The sequence below is a fragment of the Ceratosolen solmsi genome, unplaced genomic scaffold (genome assembly GCF_000503995.2).
Source record: "Ceratosolen solmsi marchali unplaced genomic scaffold, CerSol_1.0 scaffold47, whole genome shotgun sequence".
NCBI lineage: Eukaryota > Metazoa > Arthropoda > Insecta > Hymenoptera > Agaonidae > Ceratosolen > Ceratosolen solmsi.
The window spans coordinates 8988293-9008678 of NW_011948419.1; the positions used below are offsets into that span (position 1 = coordinate 8988293).

The 20386-nt window shown below is 25.9% G+C and overlaps 1 protein-coding gene across 3 annotated transcripts in view; it reads left to right on the forward strand.

Annotated features, from left to right (window-relative positions):
* Positions 1-359: 359 nt before the first annotated feature.
* The window catches only part of LOC105360682 (RNA polymerase II subunit D), a 23016-nt gene continuing 2989 nt past the window's right edge, over positions 360-20386 (forward strand). The window contains exons 1-4 of one of the 3 annotated variants that reach the window (XM_011497651.1): positions 360-670; positions 2878-3058; positions 3311-3489; positions 9063-9112. In XM_011497651.1, coding sequence (XP_011495953.1) covers positions 610-670; positions 2878-3058; positions 3311-3485 — 417 coding nt within the window. In that variant the 5' untranslated portion in view covers positions 360-609 and the 3' untranslated portion in view covers positions 3486-3489; positions 9063-9112. Of the gene's footprint in view, positions 671-2877; positions 3059-3310; positions 3604-9062; positions 9113-20386 lie in introns of those variants that run through there. The other 2 variants (XM_011497652.1, XM_011497650.1) reach the window with 2 other exon arrangements.

Sequence of the window (20386 nt, forward strand, 5' to 3'; positions counted from 1 at the left end):
TTCTACGTTAATTATTGCACGTTTGGCCTGACTAGTCAAATTGTGGGATTATTTTCCGAACAAATATGTTAAAAAATTAATTTATGTATATAAATTAATTTTAAAAAGTAAATTGAAAATATGTATTATTAAAAAAAAACTAAAATAAAAATATAAAAGGTATATAAAGAAATTTATTCAATAATGTTATAGATATAAAACTTAGTTTTTAAAATTATTTTCAATATATTTTACTTTGAATATTAAAAATATTATCTTTTGTTGCGTGTTTAAATAATAAGAAAATATGCCGGTACTTCCGGCGTTTTAGAATGTTTATCAACACGTTTATATATATATAAAGAAATATTGACTTTCCTCTCAAGCGTTTATAGCATCATACGAAATAATAAAATTTTTTCTTTAGAAATAGATGTTTTTCTTTTTTTAAGTTTTCATATTCCTTTCATTTGGCTACTATGATGAGCAATAGCTTCTGTAACTTGTCGCTTAGGGCAGTAGTATATTATTAGTTAGAATTGTGACCGCGTTGAATGATTCAATTTCAATTTGTATTACTTTTACATCAAAGCATTAATAATTTAAATTAATTCTTCAATATTTTAAAATATGGCCAATTTAAATTCTGACATAATTGAAGAAGATGCTGCTGATTTACAATTTCCAAAAGGTACTCTACAATCAAAATTAATACAAACTCTAAATGCGCTTGCTCTGATAATTTTATATTTCAATATAACCTCAAATAAAAATATTTTATATATATATATAAATGAATATATCTAACTTGAGTATAGCTACAAGAATGTTGTCGAATGAAATTAAATATAAATATTTTTAGTGTCTTAAGTGATTATTTTCTTACTTTCAGACTGGATATCGAGTGATGAGTATTATAACAAGCTTGAGATGCCAGTTGAGAGGAAGCAAATTTTTACTTTAGATTCTACTTGTTTTATATGTAAGTGTCTCGTTTCTGAACCATATATTCTTTGTGCTGTTTGTGGCCATGTTATACTTTGTACGTCATGTTTTGCCAATGGTCAAGAAAAAGCAAATCACAAAAATGATCATGATTACATGATAGTTAAAAATGATTTTATATTAATCAAAGGTTCAGGATGGACTGCAAAAGAGGAAAAGATTCTTCTTAATCTGATACAAGAAAGTGGTTTTGGAAATTGGATAGATATATCAAATAGATTACCAGGAAAGTCAGCAGAAGACTGTAAACGACATTATTTACAATATTATATTGATAATCAATCATTATTTGGTTTACCTAAAATTAAAGAAAATGCTACTAGTCTTTTTGGTTCAGAATCAATACCTTATACATTTAAATTAGAAGATGTAGAAGATCCACCCAGATTTGCACCTACAACACTTAACTTCAAATTGATGGCTGGATATAATGCTGCAAGATCAGAATTTGAAATTAATTTTGATAATGATGCTGAACTATTAGTTACTAATTTGAATTATAATGATTTTTCTCTAGAAAATTATTATGAATTAGGTCAAGAATTACAAATTACTTTATTTCGTATTTATAATTTTCGATTAAAAGAACGTGCTCGACGGAGAAAAATTGTAAAAGATCATGGATTAATTTCTTCAAGGAAAATAATGTCAAGCTTGCAAAGATATAATGCAACAATAAGTAAAACACTTAATGAAAGATTACGAATTTTTACCCAACTTCTTGATGGAATACAGTTTGATTCTATAACTGAAGGCTTGCATCGAATCGGTGAATTAAAAAATTATCTTAGACAGCTTTTTCATTACAGAATAAATGGAATACAGTATTTTCATAGTATTCCAATATTTGAAGAGCTTTCTAAACTTCGACAGCATTTTGAACAAGACAGAAAGCAATATATTAGTCATATCCAATACAATTGTCATAGTATCATTGCAAATCCTAATGTAAATATTCTCATACCTTCAAATATTCCACGGCGTAAAATAGCTCCGCCACTTTATATACATTCTGGCATGATTGGATATGAAAAATTATCAGAAGCAGAAAGAGAATTGTGCTCGATAACTAGAGTTTTACCAGATGTGTATTTAGATATCAAACAATTACTTATTGGAGAAAATAAAAAATGTGGTTCTGTAAAATTGGTTCAAGCTAGACAGTTATTAAAAATTGATGTTAATAAAACTAAAAAAATTCATGATTTTCTTTCTAAAGAAGGATATATTAATATTAATTAATAAATACAATTGATTTTTTTATATCATTACATTATAAAGTAATATTTTAAAGTAATATAATCATTATTTAAAACTATAATAAATGCTGTGATGTACCAAGTTTTACCATTTTTAAGGTTGGATTTTATTTTACATATGTTTTAAATTTATTTTATAAATTATGTAATTATTAATACTTATAAATATATGAAAGATGCTATCCAAAAATATTTTATATTATTTCCTAGCAGCGTATTTTTTTTAATATTTAGAATTTTTATTATACAAAATAAATATATAAATATTTTTCTTATTTAAAAATGTTACAAATAAATGGACTAATTTTTGTGTAAATATTAACAAAATACAATAAAAATACTTTATCAAAAAGTTATTTTATATAATAAATGATTTTATATATTATCTCACATTTTATTAAAAATTAAAAGTGAAAAACTATATTACAATGTCAATATTTTATAAATTATATTTAGTATAATATTCAAAAGTAAACTTTTACCTTTTATAGTATTTACTTGTTGAAAAAATATTTCAGAATAATAGGTTATATTACAACTATTACATTAGTAAATTCTTATATTTTTTAAAATCAAAATAATTGAAGTATATAAATATGTATACATATAAAATTTAATTTTTCTTTTTACACAGAATTTGAAAATGCTGATACACTATTAATTTCTGAAGTACATATGCTTTTGGAACACCGTAAGGCTCAAAATGAATCAGCTGAAGAAGAACAAGAATTTTCTGAAGTTTTTATGAAAAGCTTAACTTATACAAATCGCTTTCGAAAATTTAAAAATAAGGAAACTATTGCTGCTGTTAGAAAGTAAGTTTCAAATTCATGTTATATAAAAAGTTGTTCAAGTTTAATTTTAATAATTAATTTATAAAATATTTTATTAAAATCATTGTATAATAAAATTATTTTATCTTACTACTTACTATCCATAAATTTAAAATTAAAAACTTGATAATGTAACAAATTATTTAAAATCCTTTTTTTCATTGCAAAAAAATTAAATATTTTTTCATTCATTCTATACATATTTTATTTAATTCATTAATCATTATATTTTAGTTTACTAAGCCAGAAAAAATTACACAAATTTGAATTAGCTTCAATAGCAAATCTTTGTCCAGAAAATCCAGAAGAAGCAAAAGCATTAATACCAAGTCTAGAAGGTCGACTGGAAGATGAAGAATTAAGAACTATATTAGATGATATTCAAACAAAGAGATCACTTCAATATTAAAATGGTAATATTTTTTGTAAAATTGGTCTAAAAAAACTTATATTCTATTCATACCTAAAAATGTATCAGATTACAATAGTTATTAAAATAAATAAAAATCAATTAAGTTTGTATGAAAGTAAAATGTATACATAAAATCGTTAAAGTTATAATGAGTAAGAAAAGCATTTATATAATAATCATTTGTATTACATTTTTTTATTATGATATATGACATTTGGTGTAAATATAGTTATAAGAATTTTTAAATTCGTAAAATAATTTGTTTTTATTAATAATATATTTTCAGTGATTCTAAATAATATCGCAATTTTCTCAGATTTTAAATGACAATTAATATTTTATTGTATGAACGTTAACTTTTACATTTAAAATTTGAAATAAACAAATAAGTTTGTAATATATCTATTTTATATTATTTATTATACATCATATATATAATAGAATTATAATTTTGTTACAGTCTTGGTTATTTTAATTTTATTATAGTTCTAATTATTATTTTATCATTTTCAAATTTATTGTATATAAAATAATAATTTTAAAATTCTGCTTAGTGCTACTATTGTTTTGAAATAATTTATATAATATATTCGAAACACATTTTTTATGCACTAATATTTACAACTCTTGATATAATTATAATGGGCATAACTTGGTATTACAATATAAGCATCCGTGCTTTATCCTTAGATGTCAATATTTCCTTGTTCCAAAAACGATTTGAAGTCATATCCAATTAGGTAGTCTGATTGTGATAAAATTAGCCATTTATAAAAGGACTAGTCTAATTTCCACTATGGATCTCTGGAAAATTATGTAATCTCCTAACTTATCATTCATTTTAAAAACTAATGAACTTGTTTATTTAATTATAAATTTAATCGATTTAATGAATCAATACGTCTAGATTTTCTATGTTTTTCTTATTTTTTATACAGTTACTCATTGGCAGAATATTTTGTAAATATTTTTAATTCCATATTGCTTATGTTACTATTATTATATAAAAAAAAAGATTAATATTTTTCAACATTGATTTAATAATTTACATTAAGTGATACTGTGATCTAAAATACTATTATTTTTTACCAAAATTAGTATACTTGACATTATTATATAAAATTCCTTATTATGCAAGAAAAATATGTCATTAAATAATGAATCCAATTTATTCAGTAACAATAAGTAAATCATAAAATAGATAATACTTTTCTATGATATACATATCTTCTTATTTCTTGCAGGACGATGTCTTACTTTACTATACAGATAAAATGATTTAATTTATATTCTACATAATATTTAGATTAAATAACACTTTAACAAGGATTTTTAGGCAGCTTATTGTCTTGTTAACAATATTTAATTTTATTCAAGAGCTGTAAGAGCTAATATGATGTATTTAAATGAATATGGAAATTTCATATATATAAGGTACATGTCTTCATGAACTATCTGTATATTTTCCATATAGTGAATTTGCACACTGTAAAACTATTTCATTGTTTAAAATGAAAATTTTCTAATTAAATTCAAATTCTTATAATATCAAATTTAGGAGACAATTTTATAGTTTTATTATGGACAAATATTTAAATAAATTTACAACAAAATTTTAATTAATTTAAATAACAGTATGAATAAACTGTTTTTTGACATTATGCAATAATGTGATATATATATTTATTTATTTATTTAATAGTTAATAAAAGATCCTACAATTTGGTATTGATAAAATCATCATAACAGTCTACGATTAAATATAAGGTTAGATGTAACAGATATGTGCATACATGTACATTCTTGCTAATTGACTCAATTTATTACTATTTATTATTCTTTTTGAATAACACAGTTTACATCTTGGAATATTGATAAGCTCACTACTCAGGTGAAGCAATAATCATGACTACATTTTATTGAAAATGATACAATTATTAAAAGAGGAAATGAGTTCTAGAAATAAAAAAACACTTATTGAAGAAAAATTAAATGTTTCAAAAATTCCAAATAAGATTGCCTACTTACTTTCGCAAATTGAGTGTCATTGTTATGTTCAATTTAAAATATTTTACTAATAATACGAATTTTTCTCTTTAAACTATTTTTCTTATCAAATTTAAATATTCGTTTTGAAAATATATATTAAATTTATTGTGTATATTATTCGTACAATCCAATACAGGTTCAAATAGAATGAAATAATACATAGCAATTTATTTTACGAATCATAACAAAAGCGACAATTTTATGTTTTTGGAAAATTCACTTTATTCTTTTGTAACACTATTTTATTAATATTAAAAAAAATATTAATTAAAGTTGTAATTATATAAAAAGAACTATGAAAAAGTAAAATGTTTATTAAAATGGTCCTATATATTTAAACGTATTGGAATTTTTTCTTAAAATATTGTGATTATTTAAAATACACACATAATTATAAAATTATATACTAAAAAGCAATGAATACATTCTTTAAAATTTTAATTTCTATCAGTTCCGAACATTATTGGCAAATTATATAAATTATTCTTATTTAATATATTTGGTTTTTCAATTATATAAAATTTGTCTAACTCATATTAATGTTAAATACCATTGTTTGATTTTTAAAGGTTTAGTTTATGGCTCAAACTACCAAATCAATAGTTCAGTGGATTAGTCTCTTGGCAGAATAACTTTAAAAGAAATAATAAGTGATAAGGTTGAAAAATATCATGTATTTAGTAAAACAATGTTTATTATTTGTAAATGATTATAATAATATTGCACTGTTGTGTAGAGAGAGATAATTCTATTGAAGTAATGAGGGTGTGTTTTTGTATTCTCGATTATTGTAGCTTCCATGGATATGATTGAGTATCTTGAAGTTGAGGTAATTCTGATGTTGCAAAAATCAGCTGGTGTAGTCAATCAATCATGCTTGTGAGGTAGCATGAGAAGATGGTAGTTGAATAAAGTGTGCTTGATGTATGAATAATTATACTTGATGTGGTGTGAGATGTTGAATGGAATTTATTATGTAATCAATTGTATCTTTAATAATTTATGGGGACAGTAGAAGAATCTAGTCACAGTGAGTGTCATTGTTATGTTCAATTTAAAATATTTTACTAATAATACGAATTTTTCTCTTTAAACTATTTTTCTTATCAAATTTAAATATTCGTTTTGAAAATATATATTAAATTTATTGTGTATATTATTCGTACAATCCAATACAGGTTCAAATAGAATGAAATAATACATAGCAATTTATTTTACGAATCATAACAAAAGCGACAATTTTATGTTTTTGGAAAATTCACTTTATTCTTTTGTAACACTATTTTATTAATATTAAAAAAAATATTAATTAAAGTTGTAATTATATAAAAAGAACTATGAAAAAGTAAAATGTTTATTAAAATGGTCCTATATATTTAAACGTATTGGAATTTTTTCTTAAAATATTGTGATTATTTAAAATACACACATAATTATAAAATTATATACTAAAAAGCAATGAATACATTCTTTAAAATTTTAATTTCTATCAGTTCCGAACATTATTGGCAAATTATATAAATTATTCTTATTTAATATATTTGGTTTTTCAATTATATAAAATTTGTCTAACTCATATTAATGTTAAATACCATTGTTTGATTTTTAAAGGTTTAGTTTATGGCTCAAACTACCAAATCAATAGTTCAGTGGATTAGTCTCTTGGCAGAATAACTTTAAAAGAAATAATAAGTGATAAGGTTGAAAAATATCATGTATTTAGTAAAACAATGTTTATTATTTGTAAATGATTATAATAATATTGCACTGTTGTGTAGAGAGAGATAATTCTATTGAAGTAATGAGGGTGTGTTTTTGTATTCTCGATTATTGTAGCTTCCATGGATATGATTGAGTATCTTGAAGTTGAGGTAATTCTGATGTTGCAAAAATCAGCTGGTGTAGTCAATCAATCATGCTTGTGAGGTAGCATGAGAAGATGGTAGTTGAATAAAGTGTGCTTGATGTATGAATAATTATACTTGATGTGGTGTGAGATGTTGAATGGAATTTATTATGTAATCAATTGTATCTTTAATAATTTATGGGGACAGTAGAAGAATCTAGTCACAGATATGAGTGGTTAATGGTAAGATTTTGAGCTCTTGAAGGATTTGATAATCTGTAGTTATAGTCTATTAGTCGATCTGTTGTTGTCCTTCCTTGACAACGTGCGTAAATCACAGTGACACTTGTGTCAGCTGTTGAGGGCCTGTACGATGTCGAAGTGTTAGTTCGAGAGAGGGTAAGTGTGGCGGCTCACTTAGCTGGCAACAAAGCTCGTCGTTGTTGCACTAATTCTTAGACGAGGCGTGGAAAGAAAAATCTAGAACCTTCGAGAATGTTCAATGAGAGAAAAGTAGGCACAATACCCTTGTGTGATCTTATAGTATATTAGATTTCATGTCGTAAAACTTGCTCGGACTTGCCGAGTTCTGTTTATAAACATTCGCCCGAGTGCGCATCCCGGTCCGATCGCGCATGCCGTGCGCCGCACAGCGCGTATGACCTACTTTTTCTTAAATTCATGGAACTGCATCAATCTCTAACAACCGTCATAAGCGATGCGTGGATAATAAATAAATTGAAAAGAATTTAAATTTAAAATATTAAAAATATTTTTAAATTAAAATGTATTTTATAATTTTTAATAAAATGAATATTTTCATGTTTAACATATACTTATTTTCCGGGTAAATGTATTTCACATAAAATTATAACGTTTGTTTTATTAACATATTCTTATTTTAAAAATAAAAAAAGTTTTTGAACAACAATAGATTCTTTATCGGAACACAATTTATTTTTCTCAATATTCAAACTATATTGAAATTTAATAAACATTTGCAATAGAAATATTTTAAAAACTTCGTCTATATATTCATACTGAATTTTTTATACTTAAGTTTTATTTATTTTAAAGATTTATATATCTATTAAAACAATATATTAATTTAATTGAATACATAAGATTGATACGTTAACGGTTGTTTCAAAATATTAAAAAATAGCTTTATTGAAGCACTAAATAATTTTTTATTAATATTTATATTAATATTTTTTAATATTTTTAATATAATTTGAAGGTGCAATTTATAAAAATATTAAACTTAATAAATATTCCAATTAAACGGCTAATGTGTTGTGTCTAGAAACCTATGAAAATATCAAGCATTTAATTAATTAATTATTATTTTAATCGATTTCTTAAATTTATATTTGTACATTTCATAATATAAATTAAATTACAAATATATTAAAGATATTTTTATCTGGATATTCTAATTATTTATTTAGACTGTTTTAAATTAAAATATTAAAAAGATTTATACTTTTATAGAACTGTTCTGATAAATATGTATACTGAATTTATTATAATAAAAAATGTATTAGAAATTTCTTTAATTATATAAATAATTTTAATTTTATATATTATTTTGAAAACAGATAAACTGACATGTATTATGTAGGCGAAAAATAGTATTTTTCGCCTATTTAGTAAAAATTAGTATACTTTATTTCCAGTGAACAAACTCGACAAGAACAACAAGCAGATAACGAACGCTATAATTTGTTGAAAACGATACGATATAAAAATAGTGTGTACTAACCAATAGTTAAATGAAAATATTGAATATTTTTTATATTTGAACGCAAATTGTGTTGTTGAAGTTTTTAATGAAGCTATACGATCATATTTATTTATCTTAAGTGTTGGCTTGAATTTACTATTTTGATATTACACAGAAGATATTATGTATTTTTATAATTATGCAAATAAAGCGTGTTCTTAAAGGAAATTAAAATTTTATCTTGAATAGAATGTCGTACGGGCATGTAGTTATATAACATTTTGATTTAAATTATTAAGTATCTTGTTTGTTAAAAAAAAAATAACCGCTACATTATCTACGTTGGTTACTTTTTGTAACCAATAATATTTGATCCATTCATAAATTACGTAACTTCAATTCCAAAAATCCTAATGTTAATATAAGATTCAGTAAACTAAAGACGAAGCCGATTATGATTTAATTAAAATTATTTTCGTTGTGTTTTAATTTCTAATACAGAAATTTTTTAAGCCATAAATATTCATAAAATAAAAACGAGTTCTTTACTTAAAAAAATATTATAAATAATAGAAAAAATTAAAATAGATACCTACAATCAACTTAATTTTAATTAATAAAAATGCTTATTACTATTCTAAATAATCTTTATTAACTATTGAACATTGCATAATAAATAAGCAATAATTCCTAAGTTCAATGTTAGTATTCTATTCACATTGTTTTTACATTTAATTTTTAAAACAAGTCAATTTTCATGCAGATTGAATATTAAATGTATTTGTTATCGCTATAATTGAAATTATTAATATATTATTATTAATATATTTATTAATAGCAATTTATTTTTAATATTGATTATTATATTTTAATTTGAATCTCATTACTTATTTTGATATTTTTATTCATAATATAATAAAATTTATGAAATTTTAAATTTTAAATTGAGGGACATATATTATTAATACTTAATAATACTTATTTTTTATATTTATATAAGCTTTTATCTAATAAATAAAATAGTAATTTTTATTATCATTATAACATATATATATATTTGATAACATTATATCATAAGCATATATAATTTATGTCTAGTTTATTTAAACTCCAAAAAGAATACTTATTTAGATTCATTCACATCTCAAATCAATTCTCAAAAAAGAGGTGAATAGAACCTCATATCTCAATATTTGCCATTTTCAATATATTATAACAGATATTATCTTATACACAATTCTGTTTAAACAACTAAAAACTAAATAACTAAGAATAAAAGTTTGTACTGTTTTCATTTAAAACAAGTTCTACAAAATGTATCCTATGATCCGGCTCGTTTTACCAAACCTATTTGAGGGAGAAAAAATTGTTGCCGTTGACAGCTCAGAACCCCGAGATGTTATGTGGTAGCGATGTTTGGTCAAGTGGAAAGGATAGTATAATAAATTCAATATTAAGACATCTAGTTGTTAATCTGTTTATTTCGTTAATTTCTAGATAAAGGGATGATTATTATTACTGTTATCAATTGTTGAGCAGATCACGCTTTTCGATGGTAAGCGTACTTTAGCAGAGGTAATTTGATGTTCTATGTTGTTTCTTTTGGCGTCGTATACTGATGCTCTTCCCTGGGATGTGATTAGTTATAAATTCTTACCACTTCTTCGCGTAGAGCCGCGTGTTGTTTCTGCTATGAGCGCTGAATGGGCTAAGTCAACACGCGCTCTGTGTGTATGGGTACGTGCTTTGTTGAGGTTAGGGTTGGAAAGGTGGATGCAAATGACGCAAAGATTGATTCTAACAGATTACACTTCTGACCGTGGCAAGCGTACCTTTAACTGGAGGTAACTGGATGTTCTACTTTGCTTCTCTTGACGTAGTGCACTAATGTTATTTCCTGGGAAGTAAGAGGTTGTAAAGCTCTTACCACTTCATTGCGATCACGGGTGTTTCTGCTATTAGCGCTGAATGGCGCGGAGATCAGCTTCATGAGCGGCGAACTCGAACTTGGAAAGAGGTTAGGTCGACAAGGTAGGGCGCAAATGACGCGAACACTTGTCGACACGTGCAATGTTTTTAATGTGCACTGGTTTCTCCTTGAGTACAGACAGTAATAATTAATTAGGATAATTTTGCGTGTACCTGGAGGTGGCCTCAATCCTTTAGGTATGCTCGATGTTCTGGCTTCCTAGAAACTTGAATCTTCAATAATGACTATGATGCCTAAGTAGTTGATACTACATACGAAGACTAATCTTGGAGTCAGTTGAGGGACTTTCCACTTATTTCTTCAATGAGGATTTCAACTGGTATTTGTCTTCGGACTCCGATAAGAGAATTTTATACGTCTCCTTTTCTTGAGGACTCGTAACGAAAGTTGTCTTGGAACTACGTTTAAGGGACTTTCCACTTCCTATTTGAATAAGGACTTTATCGAGAGTGTTGAATCTTGTAATTGTCTCTCTTAAATACATTCACTGACCATGATTTTCACTTGGGTTCCTTTCCCCTTTTTTGTGTCCAATCAGAGCGCGGCTTTTGGGCAACATTTGGCGTACTTGACAACAATGTATGCATTGAGTGTCGTGACATTGAAAGCACCTTTACACCGAAGATTGCCCGATGTTGCGCGTGCTGGGTTGTAGGTTGCAATGAATTTTTGGAAATATTTTTCTACTCGATAGTTTACGTATATCTGACACTCTTAAAATATTCTAGCATAAAGAGAATTTTTTCAATAATTTGTCCGCCCCGACAAAGGTTGTACCACAATCCGAGTATGAATCCTTCTGTTGTATAGTTGTTGACCACTTCAAGGTATACAGGAGGTGTGGCAAAAGATACAAAAACACAAATCCATGCCTTTTGGATCTTTGCACTACGGCCCTTCCAGGTTTCTATGGTTAGAGGGCCAGCATAGTCTACACCCGTGTTGAGTTGACCTGTGTTTTTTTTTCACCAACTGATAACATTCAAGAGATTCTCTGAATCTTGAACACAAGTCATAAATTTATATAATCGAAATAAGTACATTTTTTGATAATTCTTATATTTTTGTCAGAAGATTTTATCAAAAGATTGATATAGCTAGTGAACTACTGAATGAAATAGAATAAAAATACGAAATTTGTGAAACTGTGGTGGAAGAAAGTGGAAAGAATAAAGAAATTGAAGAAACGACTAGCGGGGGCAGCCGAGGGCTATCTCAAGGAAAGTTCAGTTCGAAAGGGGCTATTCTATAGAGAAGCACTAGGTCGAGAAGGAACTTTACGCACTCGTACGAATTCGTAAGCTAGTGACCAAAGTACTTGCGGAGATCCACTGACTAGAAGAAGATACATCGACTTTACTATTAAACCGTCGACGGGAAAACCGACCACGCACGTTATTGTTTGCCGCGTGCTTTGTGGCAAATTACTCAACCCAGGATAGGTCAAGATACTGCATCACTGTGAGTACACTATCAGCGAAACCTCATTATTTCTTGCTCGCTGATGGCAATGATTGGCACAACTTCATAATTAAAAGATTTGAAGAGCATCTCGTGTAGTGACATCTCCTATACAAGAAGCTGTTCAAGAAATCGCATCTTCGCATTAGATTAAAGAAGATTTTACAACATCTATATGTAAATAGTGTAATAAATTGTATAATAAAATCATAATTAGACAACTCTCACGACTCTTGTACAACCCTTCCACCTAACTCTTCCCGGACGTTTACTTGGGCAGGTGGCAAATTAAGCTATTGAAGCATTAGCAGTTCGAGCCAAGAAGTACATCATTATAATTTCGAACAACAATAAAGATAATAAATATTTTTGATAATTCAAGAACTTAATTTTCTATAATGCATATAAGATTATAAATTGAATAATATTGCTTTATTAAATATTAAGTATTTAAATACTAATGTAATATGCATACATACTATATGTATATACTAATGTAAAATTTATTGATGTAAAATACATATAGAGATTGCAGTTATACAAGTAATAAAATATATTTTTCAAATTTAATTTTATTTCTAATTTTTAAATTTTAAAAGAAATAAATTGCTATCCTAGAAGATTTCAAATAAATTAAATTAAATTATCAACTATGGTTTACTACCTATTAGTTTTTTGCAATATTTATCGTTTATATTATATTTAATATAATAAGTTATTTATTTCTATATTTTTCTTTTAAGTCGTATGATTTATTATAAAAAACATGCAAAACATTCAAAAATATTTTTAACATTATCATTATATTAGTATTATATATAGTATTTTTTGTTTAATTCTTAACTACAATTTAGTTAATGGAAATTATTATACTTAGTTCTAATTTCGTAGTTGTTTTTAAAATGGGAACTATTTAAATAATTTTTTAATAGAAATATTTTTAATTATTTTAAAATATCAAAAATAAGTATTAATAATAAAAAAAGATATTTGTTATAAACCAACTTTAATATATATTACAAACTTATTTATAAAGTAATATTCATATTAATGATCTTATCGAACATAAAATTTTGTTACGTGTCGAACCTAATATTATTACATTGGATATTATTTTTTAAACATGTAGCTTAAATTTTTACTGTAACTTAGAAATCAATATTAAAAAATTCAAATTGTTCCACAAATTATACTCATACTCATAGAAAATGATGTGCAAGTTATTTGTTTTGTGATGCTTTTTTATTATATCAAACTTTATAATTATTATATAAATAAATTAAAAACATATTTTTTGTTTTTAATATTAATGCTTATCTAATAGAAAAATATATTTCAACGATCTATTTATTTGGTAAAAAATCTAAATGTACTCACGTAATTAATAAACTCTATTCAATTTACAAAAAGTAAATTTATTCTATATGTGTTGTAAAATTATGGACCCTAAATTCTTTTATTAAAATATTTGAATTATGAGGCATGTACAAATTAGGAGAGGAATAAAGAGATAACAGATTTAAAATCCCAGTAATTTTCAGTTAGGAAAAAGCAGCTCAAACAATTTCACAGTAAGAAAATACTCGTTGATAAAATAAAATATTGTTTTTTTAATGTACCTTTATTTGTTTTTGCAATAATATTTAAAAGACAATCCTTTGTTGTATGCAGATACATATTTTAAAAGTTTATAGATATAATTAAAATGGAAATATCTCAAGCAATCAAAATTGTTAGTCATATATATTTTGAATAATTAAATCTTTTATGTTATATATTATAAATATAGATTTTTTGTATTAAATATTTGATATTTTGACTTTTATTGGAATAATTATTGGAGAACAAATATATATTTATATTATGAAATTTACTTGAAATAATTTTATAAAATAAACCAGTTCTTTTTAATAAAACACCGATAGCCATGTAAAAATAGTATATAATATATTTTTAGTTATATTTTTCATATTATTACCTCAAAAATGATTTATTTATTTATTTATGATTCATAATAAGATACTGTATATTTTTTATTTCTTAAAAATTTTCAGTTAACAAATGTCTTTTGATTAAAATGTAATTCCTATAATAAAATATTTAATCTGAAATAACTGATTTAGATTGCTATTTAAATAAGTCTCTTTTAAAAATTTTTAAAGTATATTTTTAGAAATTTAGAAAAATAATAAAAATAAGTAAAATTGTCATTGTAAAAGAAAAGTCTTTTTAAAGTACTTATGAGCTCAATTTCTTTAAATTAGTAAGAGCTATTTTTTAATTTAATTACTGTGTACCTAAAAGAAATTTTTATATAGGTATATACAGATTTATACATTTCTAAAAAATATACAAGAAACATGAGTATATTTCGAAAACAGTTGTATTTATATACATTTATAACTTTATAACTTCATAAATTTATAACTTTATGTAACATTTTATATATATTAACATTCGTTCATTAAATCATTGTTTTCATTATAGAATAAATAACGTGTAAGAGATGCAGATTGTATTCAATCGATGTCTGATAAATACATAAAAAAGCTTTTATAAATTTTAATATAGAATTAGAAGTCTTGGAATTAATTGAAATAAATAAAAATGTATAGCAATTGAACTAATTTATAACAAATGAACAAGTAATTAAATAATTAAGAAATAAATTGTATCGACATTTTTAAACAATGCAGAGTAATTATGTAAAAAGAAATTAAGGTCTAGCAACTATAAAAGCCCAGTACGCAAATTTTAATGATATATTAAGTAGTTTAGCTATAATAAAAATCTTTTAATGAATTTTCGATTTTGTATAAATTAAATTGAAATTTAATATTAATAAATATGAATATTTTACTTTTTGATTTAAAAATTATGTAAAAATGAGACATTTTATTGCCGAAGAATGTATAAGAAAATAATACCTGAATAATCACCAATTATTGTAATTGTATGCTATCTATAATTGAAAATATAATTAAATATATTGATGTATAAACATGGCTTATTTCTTTTTATTATAAATATTCTTTATAATTACAATTGAAACCAGTAAATATTTTGAGAAACGTAGTCATTTTAAATGAATTATTTTAATACTTACAAAAAATTAGTGATAAAATCACTAATAAATAAACATGATACATACACTGATAAAATAAAATGAATAAAACTAATTGATTAATTCTAAAGAGGAAAATATTTTCTTTTATTATGAATTATTATGAATATGATTTTTTTATTACACAATAGTATTTTTAAAAACACGAATATTAAATATTAAGTATACTGTATAAATGAAGCAACTTTTTAAAATTGTTCTTTAAATATTATGTAAACCATACATTAATTAGATAATAACCGTCAATCTGACGTGTTGTTTAAGAAATGCTTAAGTTAGAAAAAAAATGATATGAATCTGCTATACTACAAAATAATTTCTTTGAAAAATGAAAATATCAAAAATTTACTTTATTTTGAAATATATTAAAATTACATCAAGATAAATTTATGTACATTAATTAATATTGAATAAGTTTGCATCTTATATTATATGAAAATACACTATTTATAACATATTTATTTCTTTTACAGAAATATACAGTTATTATTATTAGGATATATAATAGATATTTTTAATTCACTTATATTTTGTAAATTTATTAAGTAAATAAATAATTGTATATGTATAAATCAGTATAAAATTGTTAACACAAATAAACATTTTGAAAATATTGTCTATAATGTAGATCATAAGAAACGAAGAATCTTCTATCATTCTATGAATTGCGTGTGTGAAACAATCTTCTTTCAATTATATAGTATGATTAGAAGATACAGCTTATATTACTTTTATCTTAAATCTTAATAATTAAAGTTAATCAAAAGAATGTTTGAGATTGCGAGAATAGTTTCTTGCCACGACTTCCCACGGTCGTTGGACACTCGAGTCTCAATACATCAGGAAAACTCCAGTGAATAGTTAGCTTATTTATTCTTGCTTATCAAAAAACGTGCTCATGCTTTTCCGATGCAGTTAAACTATTTGTCGTTTACTGCCACCATGACGTAGATCCTGAAAGAATATCAGATATACGAAAATGATCGAGTACAAACATTTCCTAAATTTCACTGCAATCCAAAACCCCGCACGTGCGACATCAAGCAATAGGCGTACGTGCGCACTCGGCTTGTTAAGACAATGCTTGCATTGTTCCTAACTACGCCGAATCTTGTCGATCGCATTGGAGAATTGACCACGCCCTTAAGGACCCTTCATCTAGCCAAGTCCCAGAGAAGGGAGAGGCGACCAATAATAAAGTCTCACCACTTTCCGACACTTTCCCGACTAGCATATTCGGGACTGAGCCCGAAAGGAAGTGGAAATGAAGGCGTGCTTGATCCATCGTGCTGCCCAAGGTCAACCTCTGATTAGATGCCGGAAATAAGAAGGGGTCCCAAGTGGAAGTGGATCAGTGAACTATTTTAGAAGGACAATGTAATGTACCACCACTTATTCTTCTCCTTATTCTGATTGAACGGATGAGTCACGACTTACTCTCATGGTGGAGAACCAGAGACAAAGTCGTTCAGCTGAGTCTTGTAAACTGTCTTTCTACGACTGTGATTCAATATACAGTTATCGTTGGTCTCATCAAGCTCTGATAGCATAAGGACTGAGATTCTAGTCATCTCAGCAGGAGACAAGAAAGAAGTTAAGAGCTGCAATTATTGGAAGGGAACTTCTCATCAAGCCAGTGAAGAGGAACTGGGAGCATCGATAAAGACGATTTCATTGAGAATTTTAATGAAATATTTGTAATTCAGTGTATACCTTATAATACTAGATATCGCAACTATCTATTGTTCAGAATTTAATCGAGTATTTTATATTAAACTTTAGAATATTAAAAAATATAAATTAAAATTTTTTTAGAAAAGGAGGAAGTTTATAAAATGTTTATACGGCCTTATGATTGGCCTTGTCAACTTTCTAATCAACATCGAAAAAGCCAAAAACTTGAATTTAATTTTAACATTATAGATCTTAATACTGTTTAAATAATTAATGTATTATACAAGAATTTAATTATTCAAAGAATTTTTTTATAAACACCATAAAAAAATTTATTAATAAAAAGATATTAATAATTGTACAAAATGTATTCGCCGTTCCGGCTTGTTTTACCAAGAATACAAATTGATGCCGTTGACAACTCAGAGACCACGGGTGTTGTGTGGTAGCGATGAAAGGTCACAAGTGGAAGGGATATGATAATAATACAATATAAATACGGCTGGTGTATATGCTATTTATTCTGTTATTTATTAATGACAAGGTTGACTAGTATTAATTATTGAAATAACTCTTGGGTTGGATTGATGTTTGCGGAGGCAAACGTATACTCATCTATGCAGCTTGATTGTTGAATATGAATGTCGAATGGCGCGAAGTTTTCGTTCGTCGACGCTAGCGCTGTTTGAATGAGCACGTGTGTGGTTAAGGTTATGAATGCAGCGTAATGACTGAATGTTACCACAGAGTGGCGCGACACTTGATTCGTCGACACTCGTGCTATTTGGTGCTTAATTTCATAAGCGTCCGAGCTTGAACTAAGGTGAAGGTTGCCGAAAGGGACGCGCCTTTTGCGGGCGCAAACTTGACAACGCGTACTGGAATCTATTTCGCACTGTTGCTCTGGGAAGAGCTTCTTCGCTCTTAGTTGCTTGTTGATGTAATACTCTGAATATCAAAGTATGTAATTAGTGTAATAATAATATTACTTACGAAGACTAATCGTTAACTCGTTTCCAGACTCTGATATGCGGATTATCGTTGCTCCCTTGAACTTGTAACGACGGTTTCTTAAACTGCGTTAATGGACATATAGGTTTATGTCGTCGTTCTTCTGGAACGTGTAAGCACTGTTCCCTTGGCAGCGTCAATGGACAATCCGATAAGTGGAAGTCGTCGTTCCTCTAGGACGTGTCAGCACTGTTCCCTTGGCAGTGATAATAGACTTCCAATTCACTTATTTAAATAAGTACTGTATTGAATGTTATATCGAGATATAACGAGATATATCGAGAGTGATGAATATTGAAAATTGCACCCTTTAAATACATTTGCTGACCATGAATTTCACTTGAACCCCTTCCTTTATTTTTCGTCCAATCAAAGACTCCTCCCTTACAGAGCGATGGCAGCGCCTCTTGTGGCCTTATAGTTAGTTAAGGGCCTAGTCATCTGTTGCTCTTCATGGCAAGAAAACCTCTCGTTGCCGCTGACGCATCTGGCGACAGCATGACAACTTGTTGACAGCGGAAAGGGGGGGTAGGACCTCCTAGGTCCGCTCGACATAATGCCTGAAGTAATTACCGAACGGAGCGAATTCGTACATATGCCTAACTGAGTGAATTTTTCCGTGTTTATTGTATTGTTTCTCCAGATATTTTATGACACTATTGCTAGATAGTTGCGAACAAGAAAGTTTTGAAATCTAAACACAATTTTTACGATGTTATTTTGCCAGATGTTAAATTACATTGAAAAAAGATCTCGCATTTTCGAACAATAGTATAATTAGAAAAGTTCAAATACTATATTTTTAGATTTTATTATAAATACTTTAAAAAGAACTTTTTACGATTATTACTTTTTTCGGTATCAGTTGAATCCTAATTTGCAAGATTACTAGCGAATATTTTTTAAAATCATGCAAAATTAATTGATGCAGCTTTAAAATATAAAAATGCTTAAATAAAAACATAATGAAGATAAATACGGAAATTCTTATTTGAAAGCAAAAACTAATCATATCAAGAAAAATAGTTAATTAATAATAAATATGAATTCATAAATAAAATACATATATTGAAAATGACAATTACAACAACGAATTCTTTATTTAATATAAACTCTAGTAAAGGATAATGTTATCTAATATGAATTAACTGATATTCTTATTGCGTCAAAGTGTAAGAAAAACGAAATAAGAGAGTCATTTTTTATACAGGAGTATATGTTTGTAAATATAAATTGTGTATAAACTTAAAGTATTAAATATGTAATAATAAAATCAATATATAATATATATAATACTATGTAATTTTATTATAATAATTCGATGTCAAACATAGGTGAAATTGTCATGCTTGATTATACAATTTAATCTGGAAAAATTGTAGTTTTATAAATAAGCATAGCTTTTAACAAGTAGTACAAAATATAATTATTTTATTATACAAATTTTATTGAATAAATTACTTAAATTTTTATTAATTTCATTTGTCAAATTTTTCCATTTAAATAAAATTATGTAAAAATATTATTTAATTACCTTTTTGTTGTATAAATATATTGTATAAATATATATATTGTTTAAATGTATTAACTTTTAGGAAAAAAGGGAATATTTAAGATTATTATTATATTAAGATTATTATATTAAGATTGTGTTCGGAAAATAATTCCACAATCTAACTCGTCAGCCAAACGTGCAAAAATCAACTTAGAACAAAAAACCCACTAGATGTTGTGTGGGGTTGCCGGGCAAGTAAAGGGTTAATGCATAGATTCAATAATTAACACATATCTTTATTATTGCTGTTTGATTCATTTATTTTACTTTATTTCCAATGGGAATTATTAACCTTGGTTAACTTACAAATGATATTTATATTTCTTAATAATCTTGTGGTGTTGATATATCTATTCATTGGATAATTAGAGGATAATCAATTTCTTATTCTCTGCATGTCACTGGTGAGATTATGATTTACTGTAACAAGAAGTAGGTTATAATCTATTGAATATTATCACT